The following is a 24,545-nucleotide window of genomic DNA, read 5'->3' on the forward strand; positions in this document are numbered from 1 at the left end:
CAGACAGCTTTGGCAAGACCATGAAAACAGCGTCCTAGACGTCACACGGATGACAATAGGTGAGTATAACGTCCTTCAGATTGCCTCCCCTACAAACATTTACTATTAAAATCATAATATTCCCTTAGCCTGAGATAACCCAAACAGCTTCTTTACTTAAACAATAAAAACAACTAACAACCTGACAGGCACTAAATAAATACAATAGCAGGAAGGACAAAACTCCACGCTCTGGATTCACTAGGTTCAGTTTGGAAGACAAGCCAAGAAATTTAAAACTGATGGATTTGCAAGGGCCTATGTGATGGTTTGTATGTGCTTGGCCCAGAGAGTGGCACTATTAGAAGGTATGACCTATTGGAGTAGGTGTGTTACTGTGGGTTTGGGCTTTAAGATCCTCATCCTATCTGCCTGAAAGCCAGTATTCTGCTAGCAGCCTTCAGATGAAGATGTTGAACTCAGTTCCTCCTGCACCATGCCTGCCTGGACGCTGCCATGCTCCCACCCTGATGATAATGGACTGAACCTCTGAACCTGTAAGCCAGCCCTAATTAAATGTTGTCCTTACAAGAGTTGCCTTGGTCATGGTGTCTGTTCACAGCAGTAAAACCCTAACTAAGACAGCCTGACACAATGATTCTAGGGCAGGTTAAATATATTTGAAGAAAAATGTCCAGACTGTGATAGAGTGTACACAGTCTCACCCAGAACTAAGGAGAAACATGTAAGACACCATAAAAAATTAGGGGCTGTAGTGTTGTGGGGATGGACTCTTAAAAACATTTTAAAGTTTATATTATCCTTTAAAATCACACCTGAATATCGATATCTATTTCATAATACTACAAATCATGAGGGACTTAAGCATCCTCAGCTCTTTCACAATTCTTTAACCAACATCACAGACTCTCATCAGATGGATACACGGGATTATGGATATTTAAGGCATACCAGCTGACACTCAACTTACAGAGGCCTTCTAAGGCAATGCATCTTTTCTAATTGTAATGTTCAAAGAACAGTATGGTGGCACTCACCTTTAATTCCAGTACTTGGGGACAGAGGCAGATGGATCTCTGTGAGTTTGAGGCCAGCTTGCTAGTATACATAGTGAGTTCCCGGCCAGCCAAGGTTACACAGTGAGATCCCATCTCAAAAATCAACAAGCAAGTGAACAATTAACACACACAAATACCCCCAGTTCCTTTCCTTTCTTTCTAATGGAGCACACAACACCTCAAGCTGCACACCACACTCTGGGCCCTTTCTCTTCATTGAAACCCTTTTCTAGTAGCAATGTCTTGTTGGGTTATTGTGAAGACAAAGCTATTTTTTTTCCCACTATCTCCCCTCCCCAACTTTTCAAAAGTCACAATTTATAAAAATGTAGATCCCGAATCTACTTTATACAAAAGGAGATGTATTTGTATACATAATTACTATTGACAAAGGTATATTCTGAGGGGTTCAGGCTGATCAGTATAAGTGTACCTCACTGAAGTACACTTACTTATAAAAACATGTTGCCTTTGCCGTGTGAAAACCGGGTGTTTAGTTCTCTGGATTTCTTTATTAGGGCTTTTTTCTGAGCCTCATCAAACCGATTAACCTTGAGATCTTTATCACGGTCAAATGGTATTCTCTCCTGGTGCTTGTTTTTCTCTTCAGCAGCCTTACTCTTTAACTTCTTATGATGAATGTCCATGAGGGATTCTGATCTTTTTGATTCCTAGGGAAAAGTAGAACAGAAGTAAAAAACCTTAGCTCAGGTATGCTACGGACAGGCTACAACCATGAAGCAGAGGAGACCAGTGCACGTGAGTAAGAGATGTTTGCAAACCTGATGGGGTCTTCTGGATCCAAGACAGCATCTATGCAGAAAATGTACACCTGTGGCAAATCTGACTCAGATGGAATGAAGACGTCTACCAGCTACACGTAGCAAAAGAGTTAAGAAAGGAAGGCAGCAGGGTCACATGGTTACTTAAGTCCTAACAGGAATGTAAACCAACAACAAGGGTTTGAAAGAATGGACACTCTTATTCCCACATCAGAGGAGAAAGAGGCACTGACAGGTGGGAACCAAACCAGAAGTGAGTATGAAAATGCAGAGCACAGATGTGGCCTAAGTCTAGGCCTGCACAGAGAGTGCATGGCCAGAGCTCAAGGGGCCTCACCTACTACTCTGCTTGTACTGCCCCCTGCCCCCATTCCTCTTAGCTCCTGCTGATGCTCACATTTTCAGGTCTATTTAGATAGCATTTGCAGACAAGGTCTGTGCTAAGCAATTGGTTTAATAAGTTTAGGGATTTGCTGTAGACCTCTGAGTAGACTAGCCTGGGACAGAAGGACCAGGGATTCCTCCAAGCTGGGTATATATGTACACATACCCAGGGCTGCACAGAACAGCACTCAGGACCAGGGAAAGTGGGAGTCATTTTAAGGCTATTCACAATGATTGACATTTAGTTAGTCTCTTTTCAAAGATTAAAAACAAATGTGTATTCATAGATCATGCATGAGTTTCTGTGCACCATATGTATGCAAGAGTCCACAGTGGCCAAAAAGGGATTGGAGTCCCTGGAACTGGAGTGGTAGGCGGTTGTGAGACATCACGGGGATGCTGACAACTGAACTCAGGTTCTCTGCAAGATCAGTAAGCAGAGCCACCTCTCAAGCCCCTCAATTAGTCTTTCTTAAAACACAGAGCATCTGTAAAGGTGACTTTCCTCTAAGGCTATGAAGAAACAGGGTCTCAGGTAGCCCAGGCTGGCCTCCAACTTGCTTGGTATGTAGCCAAGGCTGGCCTTCAATTCCTGACCCTCCCTCCTGCTTCCACTGCCCCAATGCTAGCATCACCAATGTGCTCCACCACACCTGGCTCTTTTTCTAATTCTCAAACATAGTTCTTTTCTTTTTTTTTTTAAAGACAAATATAAAATATTGGGGTTCTATTATACATATTTCCTCTAAGAGCATAGTGCTTTTGTTGGAATGCTTTAAAAAGAGGGGGAATGGCAGAAAGGATATATTTTGTTTAAAAACTGTAACTGTTAAGGCCCTGACTATGTCAAAGAATACCCATGAAAACAAAATAGTAAAGACAGCTCAACGAACACAGAGCAAGCGAACGGTGAATTATGTGGAGTGGGGTTGGGTATGGGGGTGAACCTGCAATCCCAGCAGAGGCGGGAGGATCCAGAGTTTGAGGTCAGCCTGGACTACATAGAAAGTTCTAGGTCAGCCTGACATCTGCTCAGTAGTGAGCCTTTGTCTTGAAAAAAAAATCAAACCACAACTGTCTGTGGAGTAGAGGGTGTAGCTTAGTGGTGGAGTGTGTATATGTAGCATATACAAAGACTGTTCAATTCCCAGCACCCAAACCAAAACAATGTTTGTAATTTCCAAAACTTTAGGAAACTGAGAGCAATTTACCTTGAATACAATGACTTTCACAGTCTTTATTTTTTGTGTGTGGTTGGGGTTGTGGGGTTGTGTGTGGAGGTCAGAGAACAACTAGTGGGAACTGATTGTCTACCATGTAGATCCCAGGGACTGAACTCAGGTCATCAGGCTTGGTGGCAGGCGTCTTGACCCACTGTGCTGTCTCATGGCCCTAGGACAGCTTAGCACGGCTTCTGAATACTCATGCTTTCTGGTTGGCTGGTTTTTATTTGCATGGCACTACTTTAAAGAGTGTCTAGTTCATCAAAAGGAGAAGGTTACACAGCAGTTTTATATTAAGACTATACTACTACTTTGAACATTAAACATCACAGTAATCGGAATTTCATATAAGATTAGAATGTTCATTTCTTGGAAGAAATCACTATATGCTCCCTAAACACTTCAGCACATTCCTGGCCAGGCTCAATATTTATTTATATTTCTTCCTAACAGTGAAATTGAATGCACAGATAGTAGGTGTACATTCACTGATATTTTCTAATTCAACCCTTCATGAGGATCTTGGCCATTTCAACATCACTCCAGTAAGCTCTCAATGTCACTCCCTGATAAATCCTCCTGTTCCAACAGCCACCACTGGACAAAACATCCACTCTGCACATGACGCGTTTACCCAGTGGAGAGTGCCCCTGGCTGGGTCAGACTCTACCACTTGGGGTAATTACTCTGGCTCACCAGTACTGGTGCAGTCACTCATAATCTGTTACATTTTATTGATGAGTATTTCACTTTATGCCTCCAGCTTTTCTTCCTCTCTCTGATGAACACCTAGGCTGTTAGAGCAATAGCTATTATGAATCACCTCCTGTTGATATTTTTGCATCTTCTTGTGGCTACTGCAAATAGTGTTCTATTTTTCGGGAGCCATGCTTCCATCATCACACTGCAGGTGTCTGGTTTTATAAGAATCTTGGTTTGGAAAAGATGCAGCTGATGAATTTTTAGCCATTCTTTCTAAGATAACCCATTATGTTTATAAACATCTGTCCCACATGTTTCAAAAAGTTATGTTCTTTTTCAGGTCTACATATCCTGACTTTCATTTTCATTTCCTCTTTGGATTTTTTTTTTAAAGATTTATTTATTTTATGTATATATGAGGTCACTGTAGCTGTTTTCAGACACATCAGAAGAGGGCATCAGATCCCATTACAGATGGTTGTCAGCCACCATGTGGTTGCTGGGAATTGAACTCAGGACCTCTGGAAGAGCAGAGCAGTCAGTTCTCTTAACTGCTGAGTCATCTTTCCAACACCAGTCTCTCTGGAATTTTATGTTTCCCAGTTAGTCTTTTAGGTTATCCTGAATCCAGGCAATGTGGTCTACATGACTATAGCTCTTCAGGTATACTGGGACTTGATTCCTGAGTTTGTTGGCTTAAGCAAATGTTTCAGTTTTTCAAAAACATTTCATGTGTGTTTTACTGTAATCGGTAAACTGGTTCCAGTCACACATGGTCAAGAAATCAGTTTTTACACAGTTTTCATGAACTCAGTCACCCAGAACAAAGGTACCTCTCCTAAATGCCTAAAGCCTTTTGAGGGCCAGTGGGTTCAGTAATTAGCACTTAGTGTTTGAATGAGACTACTCTCCAAGTTTTGAAAGAGACATTATAACAAAAAATGAAAAATGATATATTAATAGGGACCTTAGTTTATAAACTTAGATTCAATTATATTTTAAAGTTTTTTCTCCAATATATAAATCTTCCCACCAAATTTGCATATAATTTTAAAAGTTATGCACTAAGGATCTCTATGAGTGAACAGAGCTCTTGCTTTCTAATCAAGTGCCCTTAGTAATTACATTTTGTGTATGTGGTTTTTTTGTTGTTGTTGTTGTTGTTTTGTTTTGTTTTTGTTTTTGTTTTGAGACAAGGTCTTACTATGAAGCCTTGGTTTATCTGGAACTCAGTGTGTAGACTAGGCTGGTCTTGAACTCACAGATATGCTCCTGCCTCTACTTCCTGAGTGCTGAGATTAAATGCATGAGCCACCATACCCAGCAGGAATTAAACTTCTAATACAAGATTTGGTAGGTAAGAATTAAAAGTTGAAGACATTTTATCAAATATATGAAAGGTTCTTATATAAATGTTCATAGATAACAGAGTCAAGTCTTTTTCAGGATGGAGACAGGTATGTCTAAAGTAAAAGGCAGCTAGCCATAAGAGAGAGAACTGAACCTCCATGATGACCATGCAGGGAGAGCTGCAGGTCTGGTTCAAGCTTCTCTTGGTGGGTGAGAGTGATACTGGGAAGAAGTACCACTTGAAGGGTGAGCTCGAGATGCAGACACCCTGGGGTGGAGGTGCACCAGCTTGTGTTCCATACCAACAGAAGACCCAGCAAGTTCAAGGTGTGGGACACAGCTGGCCAGAAGTCTGAGGGCCTATGCAATGGCTACTACAACCAAGCCCAGTGTTTTATTACGATGCTTGATGTAACATCAAGAGTTACTTACAAGAATGTACCTAACTGTTATAGAGATCTGGAAGGTGTGTGTGTGTGTGTGTGTGTGTGTGTGTGTGTGTGTGTGTGTAAACATCTCCATTGTATTGCATGAAGATAAAGTGGATGTTAAGACGAGAAAGTGAAGGTGAAAGCTATTGTCTTCCACTGAAAGAATAATCTTCAGTACTATGACATTTCTGCCCAAAGCAATAACAAATCGAAGCCTTTCGTCCAGCTTGCCAGAAAGCTCAATGGAACTCCTGACTTGGGAGTTTGCTGCCAGGCCTGCTGGTGCCCTAGCTGAGGACCCAGCGTTGGCAGCACAGTGTGATTCATGTTTAGAGCTTGCTCAGACGACTGCCCTCCATGGTAAGGATGATAATCTGTGAGAAGGTGAAGCTGGAGCCCTGCATTAGAAGTCTGGTTTTACAGCCAGCTGTCCTGTGATGTCTGTGGTGAGGTGTGCATGTACCACCTTATTTAGGTAAGAAGATTGTGTACTTAATCAGAATGCTGAAGGAGATGAATGTGGCATTTAAAACATGCCTTTTTTGGGACTTGCATACTTAGCTGTTTGGAACATAGTTGTTTCCTTCCTGAATTTTAAAGATAAGACTGGTACCCCACATCACAGTGTTCAGAGGTGAGATGCTGGTTTTGTTATTTCCATTCTTTTCCTTTATAATCTGAGGAAAGCTGCCTGGGGTATGTGGTAAAATATCAGCACAAAACAAAGGAAATGGAAACAAGAGGAAGAGAGAGAAGGAAAGAAGACTATATCTTTATGTATTTTATTTTCTTACTTACATTATATGAGGATACTTGCTCAGCCAGTCTCTTATCCCTTCCTGACAATATGTTCTCTTCATCTTTCTTGCTGAATGACTTCCTTGCTTCTTGTATTTCCTGAAGAATGAATGAACATAATAACATCACTTAAAATATAATTTAAAAGAAATACAATTAATTTTACTTAAATGACAAGAAATGCAACTAAAGCCAGGCCAGCTGAATTTCTCGAAGTCAGAAGTAGCAACATTGTTCCTTGAGAAGGAGTCAGTCAGTGCAAGAGCCTGGGGTGTCCAGAAAAGGGGGACAATAAGACCAAAGCAAACCATCACCCAGCTGGGAGAGACTCAGGATGAGGCTGGACTAAAAATGGCAAAATTTAGGGAAACAGCACACTGCTGTGTTCAAAAATAGTAAAAGGAAAAAACACAAGGTATATATTCATCCTGACAAAAAAGGAGGGAAAGAAGAAATGAAACAGAGAACACTATCACCATGCAGGGGTGGTTTGAGTGTCTATAGAAAACCCAAGAAACCTGCTAACAGGCTGGAACAGAAGCAAGGAGAGCAGAGGTTCGTGACACAAAGTCAGAGAGAAAATAAACCGTGCAGAAAGAAAATAAACATCCCCTTTGCTAACACATGCACATATACACTTGGATTACCCTGTAAAGGGTTACAGTGATACTCTAGAGATGCCAGAACAAGAAAGCTACACAACATGACTGGACACCATTCTGAAATTATATTTCAAAACTGTTTTCTGCTTATGAAAACCTCATATAATTTCCGGCATCCTCATGGAGGCTGGCAACTATCTGCAACTCCAGTCTCAGGGATCTAACGGCCTCTTCTGGTCTCTGTGAGCATCATGCACAGACATACAAACAAGCAAAATACTTGTACACATTAAAAAAAACAATAAAATAAAAACTTTAAAAATAATCAGCTAATAAGATGAAAGGATGGACTATCCAGAGACTACCCCATTCAGGAGTCCATCCCATCATCAGCCACCAAACCTAGATACTAATGCTCATGCCAGCAAGATCCTGCTGAAGGGACCCTGTGGCCTCTTGTGAGGTTATGCCAGTGCCTGGCAAACACAGAAGTGGATGCTCACAGTCAGCTATTGGATGGAACACAGGGTCCCCAATGGAGGAGCTAGAGAAAGTACCCAAGGACCTGAAGGGGGCTGCAACCCGTAGGTGGAACAACAATATGAACTAACCAGTACCCCCTGAGTTTGTGTCTCTAGCTGCATATGTAGCGGAAGATGGCCTAATCGGCCATCACTGGGAATAGAGGCCCCTTGGTCTTGCAAACTTTATATGACCCAGCACAAAGCAAGGCCTGGGCCAAGTAGTGGGAGTGGGTGGGTAGGGGAGCAGAAGTGGGGGGAGGGGTATAGGAAACTTTCGGGATAGCATTTGAAATGTAAATAAAGAAAATTAAAAAAAAAAAATCAGCTAAGAGCAGTGGGCATGTCATGCCTGTAACCCCGGCGCTGGGAAATAAGGCAGAAAGACTGCTGAGTGAGAGACTAGCCTGAGCCAGAGTAAAACCTCGCCTAGACAAAACCAAAACAGGCACTTCAGAACCACTAGCCTCGGATTACTAAGATTTGACCTCACGTGTTGTTTTGCCTTCTCCTGTACATACTGCATTACCTCACCTGTTACCATACTCAAATTTCTTCTAATCTTTGAGACCAAAGAGTAGTGATGATGTTGCAAAGTGTACAGCAGTTTGCTAGTGTGGAGAATGCATCACAACACCCACACCTGACCACCTTTACAAATAAATATCTTTTACATTTTAATTCAGGGCGGGGGACCCATGCCACGGCGGGCACGTGGATGTCAAAGGACAACCTAGGAGTCATTTCTGTCTCTCCACCCTGTGGGTCCTGGGGATTGAGCTTAGGCCAGCCTGCTTGGAAGTAAGCACCTGTACCCACTGGGCCATGCCACTGCCCAAGACCTTAGCACTTCTAACTCATAAGCAACTATGCACAGAATAAAGCTCCACAGGAGGTTTTCATCTTATCTTTTTCTTTCTATCACTGGCAACCAAACGCAAGAATTCAACTCTCAGCTCCATGTGGTAAACAGAAATCCTTAGATGCGGGGGTATGATGAACAAGATAGAATAAGTCAAATGTAGACCTGTTAGATCAGAACTGACAAAGCGATCATCACAGGTGACAGATATTTAAGACTTACGTGGAACACTTGATAGAAATGAAAACATTTAGAGGGAGTAAGTTTAATGAATATCCAGGGGGACCATGGTTCAGATCCTAACACCCAATAGAGTGCTTCTTAATAACAAAAGTTTAATAACTAAGATACTTTATGTATATAGGCTTTATGTTTGTGTCCTTTGTTTGACACAGCAGCTTTCTGTGCTACATTGGCAGCCCATCACGGGGCTTACACAGCTGATGCAGTCTGAGAGATCACCAGGTATCATTTCATTCGATAGGTTTGTTTACTTTTAAAGACATTTAAGATATCATTCCATGTATAGTATAGTGGGGCATAAATATCAGGGAATTTGAAGTTAGAAATTTGAAAATGATTTTCTTTTCCCAGTGGTTACTTACTAGCTCCGTAACAAATTATGAAGGGTGGCTTCCTGTCCATAAAACAAGGGCACTGAACCCAGTCCTGGAGCTTCCTTAGGTTTTAAAAATGGCAGAAGACTGGAGAATGGGAACAAGGAATGTGACTTTCCTTCTATTCTGCAGAGGGTGATTCATGTCTTTGCTTCAGAACATAATCTCAAAAGGAAGTAATGCAGGGGCTGACACACTATGGGCAGGAAGGGAATGGGCCCAGTATGAAAACATCATGAAGGTGGGTGGTGTGACAACGGGGAACGTTAAGGATTCAACGAAATACCAGGGTGACAATAACGAGGACGGGCACAGGATGAACAGAGAAGGTGCAGCAGAGACGAGGGAGCCAAGCATACCAGATATGGATGAAAGCAGGGCTCTGTACACAGACTGCTGTCCCCCATCAAAACTGCTGAGGACTTTAGTTATCCATAATTGTACAGACTGGAAGTAAGAAGGGCTTCTAACAAGAAACTTCCCCCTAGACCACCACCCCACAGACAAGGGCTTAGATGTGAAGTAACCAGCACTTTGTGCAGCACTTCGAGGTGGCCATGAGAACAGACAGCATTTGGAATAATTAATTAACAGCACTGAAATGCAGTGAGAAACAGTGGCGGTGGCTGACAGCTAGCAGACAGTCAAGGGCAATGGCTCATAGAGCTTAAGCCAGAGAGGAACAGGGGAGGCTTTGACCATCCCTAGCTGGGCCGGCAGCACATAACAGCACATCTCTCTTACTGGACCATGGAGCATGTGGGTTATCCATTAACTTTATGATAGCCCAGAGAACTCATCAACTTTGTAGTAATTACTGGATTCTTGTCTCGTCTTAGCTTCCAAACTGTAATAACCTGAGACAAGGGAGTTCTTGGAAACTCCTACCCGTCTCAAGAGTTCCAATTTCTCACTTTTCCTCAATTTCTCACAGCTCTGTAACTTCCCTGAATAAAGCTTGCTTCCACTTTGCATAATGCCACTGGTACCCATGTTTTCAATCTTCACCTGTGTGAGACAATGAACTCAGAGCCACCATCCCAAGTCCTTGGGTCATGTACAACTGTCCTGTTGCCCTCAAAACCCTGCACCAGTAGTCCCCTTAACTAATCTTGTATTGTGTCTTTGCAAGTTCAAGCCAAACTAGACAGAACACACAAACAAAAATCAAGAAAAACAAAAACACCCTGTTACCTTAGCTTTCCTTTCCCGGTCGGCTGGGGTGTCTGTCCAGACAGATCGGTCTCCGGATTTGTCATCTGCTCTTCTCTTAAAGGTTCTTGGCCCAAGACCAAAGTCTTTCATTTCTGGTGGAAGCTCAGTCATCCATGACTCTCTTGTAATTGGTTTAGATGAATCCTGCATGAGAAAGTGGGAAACAAGGTAGCAGCTATGCATGGTGGTCCAGGCCTTAGGTTCCAGCTCTGGGGAGACAGACTAGCAGATTTCTATGTGTTCAAAGCCAGTACTGGCTACATAGTGAGTTCTAGGCTGGCCAGGACTTCAGAGTGAGACCCTGTCTCAAAACAAAACCCCCAAACTCTACACAAACAAAAGAATATGCATGCACACACACACATTCTCTGCTACCACTGAGAGGGTAGAAAGTTGGTTCAGAGGTTGCTTGCTGCTCTTGTAAAGGATATGGGTTCAGTTCTTAGCCCCCACATGGTAGCTTAAAACCATCTGATCAGTTCCAGGGGCTCTGATTCCCTCTTTAACCTCCTTAGATACCAGCATGCACTTGGTACGCATGCATGCAAAACACTCATTTGCATAAAATAAATCAATAAAAAAACTTTGAAAACTTACATCATCTCCTTTGGTCAATTTTTCCTTCATCCTCTGGGCCCTTTTTTCAAACTCTGTTGTTACGCTATAGTTAACTGGTCCTTTGGCAGGCATTGGTCCAACAATATCCTCATCTTCACCGCTCTCTGCTTCCTTTAAAACAAGACAGTATCTTTAATCTAGGAAGAGACCAATAGGTTATAATGATCTTAAACTACCTGGAATTTAGCTGAATGGATTACACATAAGCAATAAGGGAAAAACAAATCAAAACAAAACAACAACAAAAAACCACCAACCAAAACCCCATAAACCACAGTGCTAGCCCATCACTGAACAATGAGCTTTCCCTTGGCTTCCTTGACCATAACAGTTCCACAGCACATAGATTGTGTCCCATGTCTTTTCCTATGTCATCATGTCATCAGAGACCTTATTATATTATTCCTATTCATTCCTGTTCTCTATCTATATGTGCACACGTGTGTGTGTATGTGTGTGTGTGTGTGTGAGTTGTGTTGCTGGTAGGAACCCAGGCTTTGCATGTGTTAGGCAAGGGTGCTACCACTGAGTCACACCTCCAGGCTTTCAGCCCTCTGACTGATGGACAAAGAGCTGGCTTTAGAATCCTTTCCACGTAGCGTTCCTGGTATTTATTGCCAATTGGTCAGAAATGACACATTTCAAAACTATTTTATTCTCTATACATCAAATGCTCTTTGGGATATGGCAAGTGAATCATGGTATTATTATCAGCTGTTGTGTAACGGCTCCCAAAATACTGATGCAGACATATCTGTTCAGTTCTCAGCACAGCTCACTTACTACAAAGTCAGAATAGCCCTGTGTTAACCGCGGACTTCTTGTTTTCTGAGTTTTAGATTTGGCATTTCTTTGACTGAGCTATCCCTTTCTTCTACCTTGTCTTTGACACCCGAGATTCTTTTTTTTTTTTCTTTTTTTGGTTTTTCGAGACAGGGTTTCTCTGTATAGCCCTGGCTGTCCTGGAACTCACTCTGTAGACCAGGCTGGCCTCAAACTCAGAAATTCGCCTGCCTCTGCCTCTGCCTCCCAAGTGCTGGGATTAAAGGCGTGCGCCACCACGCCCGGCTCGACACCCGAGATTCTTTCTCATGTTCTGAACTTTGATGGTAAGGCTTAACTCTGAGGTTGTCTGACTTGCTAAATGTTTCATTTCAGTTTGGGTTTTCTTTAGTGATTCTATTTCATTGTTAAATTCTCTGTTTAAGTCTTGAATTGTTTTCATTATTTCATTCAACTGTTTCTATTTTCACAAACTTTGTTGAGGGATTTATTCTCCCTTCCTTAAGATCCTTGAACATATGCATAATTGCTATTTTAAGGGTCTTGCCTTAGGTTTCAGCTATATTGCATTTCTCAGGGCCTACTGTGACAGGGTCACTGGCTTCTGGTGGAGGCACAGTATCTTGGCTATTTATGTTTCTGTTTTGTACCAGGATCTAGAGTTACGATGTCTTGGTGTCCATATCAGGTCTTGTCTTTGTTGGGTGGGTTTTCTGTTCTCTGGTTGCTGTTACCCTCTCTGGATATTGAGCAGGGGTCGTGGCTGTGGGCCTCTGGTAGACAGTGCTTCTGTAGGGTAATGGGTGAAGACAGGACTGTAGATGGGCTAGGAGGAAAGACTAAGAGGGGCTATGGTAAAGAGGTAGGGTACTAGGGTCCACATGAAGAATCAATTCCTCGGAGAATATAGGTGGGTGGTCAGAGGGGCTCCTGCAAGCAGGCTGCTACAGGACTAAGAACAGGTCTGGACAGGTCCTTATAGAGCTCAGAAAGGACAGTGACAATCGCCCTCCTGAATCCCAGCCCAGTGTAGCCACTGAGGGCCCCCAGTAGGTGTTCCGCTGACACAAAGGAGTGAATGGGCTAGAACTGCATCCTGTTCTGAAGTCACAGTGATGAACAGTTCCCAGGTATGACTCTGTGACAGATGCTGTGATATCTCAAGACTTATAGTTTCTCCTTGCCCTCAGCAGATTTATTACAACGAATAACAACATGACTGTCCTTTGGTTCTGACAGCTTCTGCACCTTATTTTAATTTTTTTGAGCTCATAGGATAAGGAGTTCATTCATACCCTTTTCATTTCCCCTTTAACCTAACAATAGCTTTCTAACTACGGCTGTTCTCTTTAAACTCATACAAGTATAATTAAATAATTTTTTCCCTGCTCTTGTGGCTTACTTTGAAATGCACGCGCGCGCGCACACACACACACACACACACACACACACACACACTCACTCACTCACAAGAATAACTGTGGTGGGCTCTGGCATTCAATGCCACAGTTGATTCTTACAATAAAACTGTGAAATGATATTCTTGATTTTTTTTTTTTTTTTGTAGTGAGGGAATGGAGCTTTAAATCAGTCTGTTAAGAGGACTAGAGAACTTACATCAAGTTTTAAAATTAGTACCTAAGAATAAGCCTTCCAGGGCCAGGGCTCTCTGCACTCTCACAAGAGTGTCCACTCTCTTCTTGACTCCATATGCTCATGCATTAGCCTTAAATGTCTGCTGCTTACCTCTACAGAAGTTACTGTGCTGCCACAAACACCTTCTGATTTTTTAATAATAATGATGATGATAATGTGTGTATCTAAGCAGAGAACAACACTATGGAGTCTTTCTCTCCTTCCATCTGCACATGCATTTCAGGGATGGGACTCAGGTGGCCAGGCATGGGTAGCAGGCACCTTTACACAGTGTGCCAGTTCATCAGCCCACAAACATTATCGTAAGTGTATTTGTAATTTTCTATAGATAGACACCTTTGTGGCATAAAGTATGCAAATATAAAGCATATGATGAACCTTTAAAAGAGATGTATTTTTATTTATGTGTGTGTGTTTGTTTGTGTGTATATTCCACATTTGTGTAGATGCACACTGAGGCCAACAGATGACATTGGATCCCCTAGAGGTGGAGTTACACCCAATGTAGGTGCTGGAAACTGACCTGGGGTTCTCTGCAAATGCCCTAACTGAAGAACTATTTCTCTAGTCCCTACGATGAACTTTTAAAGTTTTAAAAAACATTAGCATTTGGGGCCAGGCATGGTGGCACATGAGTTTAATCCCAACACTTGAGAGGCAGAGGCAGGTGGATCTCCATGAGTTCCATCCTGGTTTACATAGTGAGTTCCAGGATAGCCAGGGCTATGAAGAGATCCTGCCTCAAACAAACAAGGGAGGGGTGTTAATGGGTGGGAGGTATCTATATTGAATTAAGGCGGGAAGAGCCTCCCACTGGTGGTGCCATTCCCTAGGCAGAGGATTTTAATGGATAGCAATTTTCTCCAAAGTTAAAACTTTCCACCTTAAAAGAGGAAATGAAAAGTAATGAAAATATTACCCTTTAAAGATAAGGAGCACCATAACACCTGACTATCTTGTTTTGTTCAGAATACCAGGTACAGGAACAGCTTTTACTTCATCTCTGGGTGTTCTATTCTCACAGTAAGCTGACAATGTGTTAAGAGAATCATATTTGGAGTCTCCTATTGCATGTGAGTCATATGATTACAGATACCATTCAAGTTCTGAGTTTGTTATACATTTTTTTCTTTAAACAAAAAATTTCCAAACCTCTGAGTTGAAGAATGATGACACTTGCCCTGGATCCTCTCTGCCTTTGTCATTTTTCTGTGGAGACTTAATGAAACCAGGTGGCAATGCGGGACCTATTATAGGCCTAAAAAAAAAAAATACCATTATCATCCTCTCTTGACTTTAAAAAGCTATTTTCAGAATAAAAGTTCACAGTTAAAAGAAAGCCAGATAATAACAAATGTTGAAAATAATAATTTTTTGTAACATTATTTTCAGTAGTATTAATAATTCTCTAGTAGGTATTTAAAAACCTAAATATTGTACCTGTTATTTTCACTTAATTTTTAGAAAAAATATTTTTATTTATCTATGGATATGTGTGTGTCACAGTATGCATGTGGCGGTCAGAGGGCAAGTTTAGAGAATAGATTCTCTTTGTACTGTGGAGCTGGGGATGGAACTCAAGTTCTCAGGCTGTAGGACAAGCATCTTTTATCTGTTGAGTTATCAAGTAGACACTAAAGTATACATTTTCAACCTTCTTGATACGACTGTCCTCATGAGGGTATTTTCCATCTTGTGCTTTGACTTCCACTCTGATATTTGTTATCCACTGAAAAATTCCATTGGGTCTTATAATTACATTCAGTGCCACAGCTGATTCTTAAAACTGTGAAATGATATTCTTAATTTTTTTTTTACTACTTAAGTAGACAGTGTTTTTCTTAAGGATACCTACAGTAGGTACATGCGATACCAGCAGTCAGTGGCAACGCACCACAGCCGTACACACCTACACAGTCCTTGCTAATAATCCAGTAGTGACTCAGAAGCATAGAAGAACACAACTGGTCCACTGTGCCCCAGAGGAAGGAGCAGGTCCTGTGCCAATGACATTTCACCTGGTTGTAAGCATCTTGTTCCTTCAACAACCCTTGTCCATGTAAGCCACAGCAGTTTGGGAAATAGTGACAGCCAAGATTGACACGAGCAGTGAGGGGCTGAGATGGAGTCTAAGCCTTGGACTTTCTGATATCAAATTTCACCACTTTTTGAGTTGCATTACTGCCCTATTCTTAGGGAGCTATTGTCAACACAAGAGGGAACGGCCTCGACCCTGAGCTTTTGCTAGAAAGGAAAACCTACTTTCTTCTCATTTCATACTTTCAGTTCCGTTATCCAGTTTGTCCTTGAGGTCCTTGCTGGTTAGTGGTGGCTCTGCCTATGCTACTGAAGTCCTCATCTGGACTTCCAGGGGGTACATGTTACTTGGAGCCTCCCTGACAGGCTTCTTGGCAGAAATGAAACAGTATTGAGAGTCATCTGTTCTGACCTCTTAATAATCTTGCCTTGGTTCATGAACCAAGAATAGAAAAGTTTTGTATACGAGTGGATGTAGTTTCAGATTATCAGAAAGACCCAATTAGTTGCCATTTACAAGATACAAGCTAATGTTTGAGTTGCCTTTTTCCCCCTAAGTATAATCCTTAACAGAGCCACACAGACATTAACTGTTCAATTTTATGACTTTAGAATCTGTGGAGATAAAATCCATAGTAAGATCTTAGGAGACAGTAACTATGCGGGGTCAGTGAGAAGGCTCGGTGGGTAAGGCTCTTGCTGCCAGGATGAGGAGCTGAGTTTAACCCTGGGCCTCACAGAGAAGGAGGAGAGAACTCCCACAGTGCCGTGACCTCCACAGGTGCAGCGGTGTCATCTGTATACCCTTCATGAATCAATAAAATGTAATAAAAAATTTAAAACATTAAAAAAAATACATAGTAAATGTAAAACAGATACGGCATTCTACAGTTGTATCAGAGATTTTTTTCTTTATTTATTTCACACAAGGATTTTATTGTCCAAAATGTTTTTTTTTTTTTTTTAAGATTTATTTATTTATTATATGTAAGTACACTGTAGCTGTCTTCAGACACTCCAGAAGAGGGAGTCAGATCTTGTTACGGATGGTTGTGAGCCACCATGTGGTTGCTGGGATTTGAACTCTGGACCTTTGGAAGAGCAGTTGGGTGCTCTTACCCACTGAGCCATCTCACCAGCCCCCAAAATGTTTTTTAATTGAAAATAACTTTTTTCCCATGTAATATATCTGATTATGGTTCCCTTCCCCCAACTCTTCTCAGATCCTCCCCACTTCCCTACCCATCCAAAGCTACACTCTCTCATTCTCCCTCTCATTAGAGAGCAGGCACCTGAAAATAAAGTAAGGAAAACTAACAGAAAAGAGCCAAGGAGAAAACGCAGGAAGCATATGCAGATACAGACCCACACTGGCACACACAGAATTCTCATAGAAGCACAAGATCAGAAACCATCATACACAAGCAAAAGACCTGTTAAGTACAAAAAAAAAAAAAAAAAAAAAGCTAGACCAAGCACCAAGTGTAATTTTCAAGAAAGGAGCTGCCATAGATTAAGTACAAGTTAAAATGTACTTAATCCAAAATGCTTAGACCACGGCATTTCCAATTTCAGATTTTGAATTATTTACATATCCATAATGAGAAACCATGGGGAAAAGGGTCTCAAGTCTAAACATGAAAATTCATTTGTGTTTCACATATACACCTTCTACACATAGCCAAAGGCAACTGTATATAATATGCTAGGTCATAATTATATCCCTAAAACAAGGCTGTGTATGCTGAATAGCGGACTTGTGGAGTCACGCTGGCTGCACTCAAAGTCTGGGATCTGGATGCACATTGGATTGCAGATTTTCAACTGAGAGACTGCCCATCTATAATGGGTTCTTCTGGAAGGTATGATGCATTGCAAGGGCCAGTAACTTAACTATGAAAGGTAACAGATCCTAACTTTTAGGCTTTGAGAGCCACGTCTGTAAAACTGGATCATTTGTACTATCCTTAAAATATGTAAAAAGCATTATTTGTTTGGGGAATGACACAAAACAAACGGCAGTTGATTAGTAGTCCTGCTACACTTAAAGAGACAGAGTTACATGGACATTAGGAATCAGCATCTGAGATACTAAACTCTGAATGGAAAAAGAAACAGCCACTTCTTCCATACAGTCAGGCATGTGGCATTCATTATACTAGAAAACTGTCATGTACTCCCTGAGAAGTGGTTTTGGAGATGGGTCTCAGTTCAGAACCAAGCATATTTGTCTCACAGTGTTCACCTGTCTAAGGACAGGTGGTCCCTGGCCCTGTGAGATGGGAAAAGAAGAACAGAAAACATGTCCCTCCCCAAAAAGTCATGACCTTGACTCTACAGAGAGTAGATCGGTTGACAGACTCTGCACACAGCTGCAGGGCGAGTCACCCCAGCCTCTTCCCAGAGAAAACCCTGCTTCCCTTTACCCTGCTGTGGGGATGCCTAACTGAGGTCTGAGCCAGGAGGGGACATCCTGCCTGCTTTCTCTTGCCCATCAGGGGCTCTAGCTGACTTTTTCCCAGTGCTTCTCAGTCCTCTCTGCAGGGTGAAATGAGTGGGACTTGATGTTTTAGCCTTCTAGTCTCTCTTGCTATACACTTAAAAAACTTAACTCATTCAAAACTAAGAGGATGGCTTTCATGGGCCAGTCTCTGTATAAAACAATATAGTATTATGAACTTTAAAAGAATGGCTGACACATTCTAATTTATCACCTGGGAGGAGAGTCATCCTGCTTCTTAAACCCAGGAGGAAGGGCTGGTCCAAAAAACCCATCATCGTCATCATCATCATCATCATCGTCTCTGTCTTGATTTCGTCTCTGCTTTCTGAAAACAAAAATAGCGTAACTTACGTTAAACATACCTAACATTTTTGCAAAAACAAAAGCTTTAATTTTGATAGAAAAGATTCAATAGATATATTTAAAAACTGAACCAATAAATCAACCCCGCTCCCCACACAAAACAAACAAACAAACAAACAAAACAACAGCATACTATAACAGTTCTTAATCTTTTCTGGAATTTATCTTCAGTTACTTATTTGTCAGGACTGGATCAGCATTCTTTATCTTGCGGGGAATTCAAGATCCCACTAAGTAAGAAATTTCAAGTCTTTTTGGCTCTTTCTTAGTGAAATGTATGAGTTCAGCTTTTATTCTCCCTCTCAGACTGTAAGTTTCCTTTTCTGCTTCATAATCTTGAAAGGGCATCAAAAATTTAGTCATCTGAAATTTAACTATCTGCCCCAGGGTCAGGAAGGCTAGATTAGAAAGGAATCATTTATTTAAACAGAACATCCATTGCCACACATTACTAGAATAAATTGCTTTTCATTTTTTTGGAGACGGGATCTCACTATGTGGCCCTGGCTGGTCACCAACTCACAGATCACCAGGCTCTGCCTCTGGAGTGCTGGGATTAAAGGTGGGTACCACCATGCCCAATTAGAATAAGATTCTTTATAGAAGATGTAAATTGTGTGAAATGCCATCTGAAATGCTATCTTCCCTGTCCACACAAATTCCAACAGTAGCCAGTGGTTCCAGTCACTATAAGAGGTGTGATGGTGCAGGATATTTGATCACATTGTGAACTGGAAGAATCTGTTTCTAATTGTGGCTCAGCCTTTGATCCTAGAGCTTTTTGTTTACCACAAACAAGTACTTGTGGGATGTTCCAGCCCCAGTGCATACCTTTAATCCGAGAGCTAAATACAGTCAACCCCAGGTCAAGAAGCAGAGGAAGCAAGCAGCTGATATGAGTGACTAGAAAGGGGGTCTTTGAGTTGGAGTGTATTTAAGACAGCATGGAAAAGGGTCTTTTCCTCCTGCCTGAGGAGGAAGGTCATCTGGGTGCCTTTTCTGCCTCTCTGAGCGAGTGGCCTTTTACCACGGTGTCTGACTTCTGAATCTTGACTTGGTAATTCGAACAGCAGGGATTCTTGTTTTTAAAACAACAGTGTGAAGCTTGGTTTATTATATAATTTAGTGACTTACTTTGCAGTTGGACCAGTGTCATCTTCTTCAGACTCTTGATTTCCTTCTTCAGATAAAGAACTACTGTCCTCGTCGCTGTCTGAGGAGTCTGAACTGCAGCTTCTGTAATTAGGGGGCAGAGCTGGCCCTGCAACTATACAAGTTTGGATGGATGTGTTACAGTCCTTTTACCAAGTCCTCCTGAGGGAAATGTTCTTTTCATAGTCACAGCTGGCTAGCATTTACTATGGACTTATATCTTCTATCTATACAAACTACCAACCCACCCACCCATTGGGGATGTGTGACAATAAATACAAAGAAATAAACGTAAAAAGGTCAGTTCAGACAAAGTGCTTATATTGAAACAGTAAAAAACAAGTCTGTGTGGAGGGGGGCAACTTGGAAGACAGTGGCCAGCGAAGGTCACTCTGACAAGGCATATGGGTAGACTTAAGTGATGAGACAGCAGTGGCCATACAGCAATCCAAAAGAACATTCTAGACAGGAAGAGTCAGCAGGAGAGAATAAGCTATGCACTCTCTACCTATGCTGGAGGCTGAGGAGGCTGTACTTCTAACACAAAGGAGGGAAAGGCTGCAAGCTTTGGAGCTGGAGTCTTTGGCTTTGAATCTGTACTTTGCCACTTACTATATGACTGTGCAAGTTAACCTGCCTGTGTTACTTTGTTGCTCTGGAAAATGTGGCCGACTCAGACCAGGAGTGCTTACTAGAAGGAAACACTTAAGAATGTTACAGAGATGAACCCTGAGGCCATTTATGAAAAGTGCTACTTACAGTAGCTGTCATCATTTGTAACACACACACCATCCACCATCTTTTCTTATACAGTTGATGGAAGGATTAAACAGACAGACTGTTTGACCCCCCTCACCTCCAAGATACTTAATTCAGCACATTCACAAACCAGAACAGCAACTACTAGGAGCTTTGGGCAGGGAGGTATGGGGGGTCGAGGGGGGTGCTGTTGCTCAAATTTCAGTTCCAGAGATGAAGTGGTTGTGGCAGCTACACAAACAGTAGGAATATTACTCATGCCACTGAAAAGTATGCTTTACCTTAGTTAGGGTTACTGTTGCTGTGATGAAACACCATGACCAAAAGCTTGTGTCAAGCTGACAAAAAGATCACTAACCAGCAATAGCAACACCTGAATATCTGTGTTTACTGATGCCCTAGTCACAACACGGAGGAAGGAAATGAAGCTAGCCTAAATGTTCATCAACAGATAAATGGATAGCAGAAATATGGAATAAAATACACAATGGGATTTTACTCAGCTTTAAAGAAAAATGAAGTCACAAAAGTTATAGGAAAATGGATATACTGGAAAGTATTCTATAGTGAGGTAACCCAGTTTCAGAAAGGCAAATACAGTGTTCTCTGATGTTCATACAAGAGCATATTAAGTGGGGTGAGTACGGATATAAGCTATGAAACTAGAAAAGAGACCACCAGGGGGTTAAAAGAGGTTTTGAAGAATAGGGATACACATGAGACACAGAAGGGGCAAGGAGGTTATGTGAGATAGGTGAAGGCTAAAAGAAATAAGAGGAGATGGGAAGAAGAATCAACAAAAAGTTTTGTTTAAAAAAATGCGGGCTGGAGAGATGGCTCAGTGGTTAAGAGCACTGACTGCTCTTCGAAGGTCCTGAGTTCAAATCCCAGCAACCATATAGTGGCTCACAACCATCCGCCCACCGCAGAGGCCCCAAGTTCTGATCTCAGCACCCACATCTGGAGGCTCCCAACTGCCTGTGACTCTAGTTTCAAGGGCTCACACAACTCCTGGGCAGCCAGAAAAAGAAAGTCTGATCAACATTCCGTCAGTTTTGTTCTTTCCCAAGTAGAGTCAGCCCCGGCCTTCATACTAGAACAAACATTAAAGACGGAAAAGCATGAAAGGGGGTGCGAGGTATTGATGTGCCATAGGTGCATGTCAAGGTTACAAGACACAGTGAAATGGTAGAGACTGAAATATCCACAAATTAGTTGAATAGAATGTGTTAAATATTAGCGTAACTGGGGAGAGGAAAACCCGGAGGAAGACGTGACAATGCTTAGGAAGGTGACACTTAAACTGTATTTGAAGGACATTTTGTCAGGCACTTAAGTACAACCAGAGCAGCCCCCAAAAGTCTATCGTCAAAGCATAAGCTTGATCTGTGTAAGCACTGGGCTGCTGTGTAAGATGGAATGATAGAATGAGGCCAGGAAGTCAGGTCGGGGACGAGAGGGGCACGGGATCTTTGGCAGGAGTCTTCTAAATCTGAAGGTATAGAGATTCTAGGTTCTAACTTGGGCTTCATCACCGACTAGCTGTGTGTCTTAGGCACCGACTCAGCAGCCGCTGTCATCATTTGTAACACATACACCATCCATCATCTTATCTTATACAGCTGATGGAAGAGTTAAACAGACGACCAGAGGATGATTGACCAGTTGGCACAGTCCTGTTTGTATTAACAGTAAATTGGGACTGTATAGTCATTTTAACGGTGATCAGGTCCCAAACACTCGGGCGCGCCCAGCTTGCCTCCCAGAGCGGACAGCGCCCACTCCGCGGGGGTCGCCAGCCCTTCCCGCGAGTGTAGATGCCCGCTGCTGCTTACCCGGGCTCGGGTCCCGCTCCTCGTCCTCAACTGTCGCGTGCTCCTTGAAGCCTGGCGGCAGTGCCGGCCCGATCAGGTCCCTAGCCATTCGCTGCGACGCACAGTCGCTCAAAGCCCAAGCCAACCTGCACACGCAGTTCAGCTAAACCCAGCCTGGACCGTGTAGACCTGGATTTGCTGCAAGGCCGGAAGTTTTTTTTCCGGCTTCGTCTGATGACGTAAGCCCGCGATGGGCTCATTGGCCAGACGGCCGTAACGGAAGTGACGCTTAATGTTAGTTCCACAGTTGCACTCGGGGCTCGCTGCTTTGTAGGTGGCATGGCCGAGCCGGCTCCCGCCGTGTGGCATTCAGCCCCGGAGCTGACTCCCGCGCCCGGGACTCCGGGCGAAGCTGCGCCGCCGCGGGACAACTGGGTGTACTGGGCCATGCTGCCTCCGCCGCCACCTCCTCTGTCGTCCCCCGTGGCGGGCTCGGAGCAGAGCCGTAAGGGACAGCCTCACGTGCAGCCCCAGCCTCCCTCCGGAGCGCTTCCCCCGTTCGATGCTCACATTCTGCCCGCGGCGCAGCCTCCTTTCGATGCCCAGGCCCCGCCCGATGCTCAGTCTCAGTTCTGCCGCCAGCAGGCCTGGAATTTGCAAGCCTCGACGCCTTGGTACTGGGGATCGTCTCCTCATGGTTTTCCCACGTACCACACGTCCTACCAATCTCCGGGTAAGCTGCTGTTCCTAGTGGCCCCCTTCTCTACTTTATCTTCCTTTCCTCCCCCAGCTTTCTCTTTTTATCTCTCAGCTTTGCGCTGTAGTTTTTGGAGGCTGGTAATGAGTATTCAAAATGTGTCTCACTAGGTTTCCCGCCACCTGCTCATCCAAAATTTATTAATTCAACCCAACTATAAAACTGGAGACTACTTACATAGTAGTAAACAAAGCATACAAAGATCCTTTTGAAAGCTTCCTATCTTCCCAGTGCAGGAAGACACGATACAGGAGATAAAACTAGGTATTAGAAAGTAATGATTATATGTATGCATTAGAAAAGGATTGATGGGGGGTAGAGAAAAGGGTTGGCGATGAGACTATTGCTCTTGCAGAGAACCAAAGCTCGGTTCTCAACATCCACACTGGGCTCTCAACTGCCTGTAACTCCAGCTTCAGAGGAGCCCATAACTGTCTTCTGGCCTCTAAGGATACCTGCACTCCATGCTACCTACACATTTTTTGTTTTTATCTAAGAAAAAAAATGATTATAAATGATTGTACCTTTGCAATCTTAAATGAAACTCTCTTTTCTTTTTTAGTTACACATTCTTATTTCCCACGATCACATGGTGCGAAATTCAATGAGTTCAATTTGCCTCAAAACAGAAAACAGAAAAAGAAGGTAATTCCGAGATGATAAATGTGGCCTTTTGAACTTGAATGTTACTGCTCTATATATTAAGTTGTAACTGTCAGTGTTTCACATCTGTCTTGGACTTGGGGAGCTTTACTTGGGTAGTATGTTTAAGGAACTTAATTATAAGTAAAATATTGAAGCAAAATAGTATTGAAAAATACATGATGAAATTATAGGAAAAGAAAGAGAACATTAAAACTGTCTTAGTACACAGACATCATAGAGGATTATGCTTACAAATAAATGTGAATGTTAAAACCAGTGATGTTTAAAACCTGGGGGTTGAAGAACCCTTTCACAGGAATTTCGGATCAGATATACTGCATATCAGATGTTTACATTACAATTCATGACAGCAGCAAAATTACAGTTATAAAGTAGCAATGAAAGTAGTTTTCTGGTTTTCATGAGGAATGTATTAAAGGGTTACAGCATTAGGAAGTTTGAGAACCACTGTTCACAAAACTATGAAGATTGGCACTGGCAGCTAGAATTTTAGGAGAAGTCTGGAAATCCTAAGTTTTTCTTAACTGAGTTGGAAGCCAAGCCAAATTGTATCTTTTATTTTTCATAATCTTGATGTTTGTTTGTTTGTTTGAGACAGGGTTTCTCTGTTTAACAGATCCCTGGTTGTCTTGGACTCAATTAGTAGAATCAGGTTCAGCCTGCTTCTGCCTCTTTGTAGTGCTGGGATTAAAGGTGTGAGCCCCCACGCCCAGCTATCTTGCTGCTTTTTAGTGTAGAAGAATCTGTGAAATAAAAGCAGAGCCCCCCTCCTTTTTTTTTCTTGTTAAACTCAAGCTATAATCTATTGTTTCTAATTTAGGAAAGTTTTTATTTATCCACTTGCGTGCATGTCTTAAATTCAGACAGGATATATTGTGTTATTAATGTTTTT

General features: G+C 42.3%; 2 protein-coding genes and 1 pseudogene across 2 annotated transcripts in view; 2 read left to right on the forward strand and 1 right to left on the reverse strand.

Annotated features, from left to right (window-relative positions):
* Nucleotides 1-566: 566 nt before the first annotated feature.
* On the reverse strand, nt 567-22,428 carry Gpalpp1 (GPALPP motifs containing 1). Its single transcript, XM_021203567.2, has 8 exons — nt 22,252-22,428; nt 19,640-19,772; nt 18,354-18,467; nt 14,755-14,860; nt 11,143-11,274; nt 10,525-10,689; nt 6,729-6,827; nt 567-1,729 (listed from the first exon to the last, which is right to left on the reverse strand). Exons 1-8 carry the CDS (start codon nt 22,337-22,339, stop codon nt 1,511-1,513), a joined length of 1,056 nt encoding a protein of 351 aa, XP_021059226.1. The 5' UTR covers nt 22,340-22,428; the 3' UTR covers nt 567-1,510.
* On the forward strand, nt 5,661-6,310 carry LOC110325531 (annotated as a pseudogene).
* A 122-nt stretch (nt 22,429-22,550) lies between the features above and the next one.
* Nucleotides 22,551-24,545, forward strand: part of Nufip1 (nuclear FMR1 interacting protein 1) — a 29,201-nt gene continuing 27,206 nt past the window's right edge. The window contains exons 1-2 of the mRNA XM_021203753.2: nt 22,551-22,963; nt 23,550-23,632. Coding sequence (XP_021059412.1) covers nt 22,570-22,963; nt 23,550-23,632 — 477 coding nt within the window. The 5' untranslated portion in view covers nt 22,551-22,569. The remainder of the gene's footprint in view (nt 22,964-23,549; nt 23,633-24,545) is intronic.

The sequence above is a fragment of the Mus pahari genome, chromosome 8, assembly GCF_900095145.1.
Source record: "Mus pahari chromosome 8, PAHARI_EIJ_v1.1, whole genome shotgun sequence".
In the NCBI taxonomy this organism is placed as follows: Eukaryota; Metazoa; Chordata; class Mammalia; order Rodentia; family Muridae; genus Mus; species Mus pahari.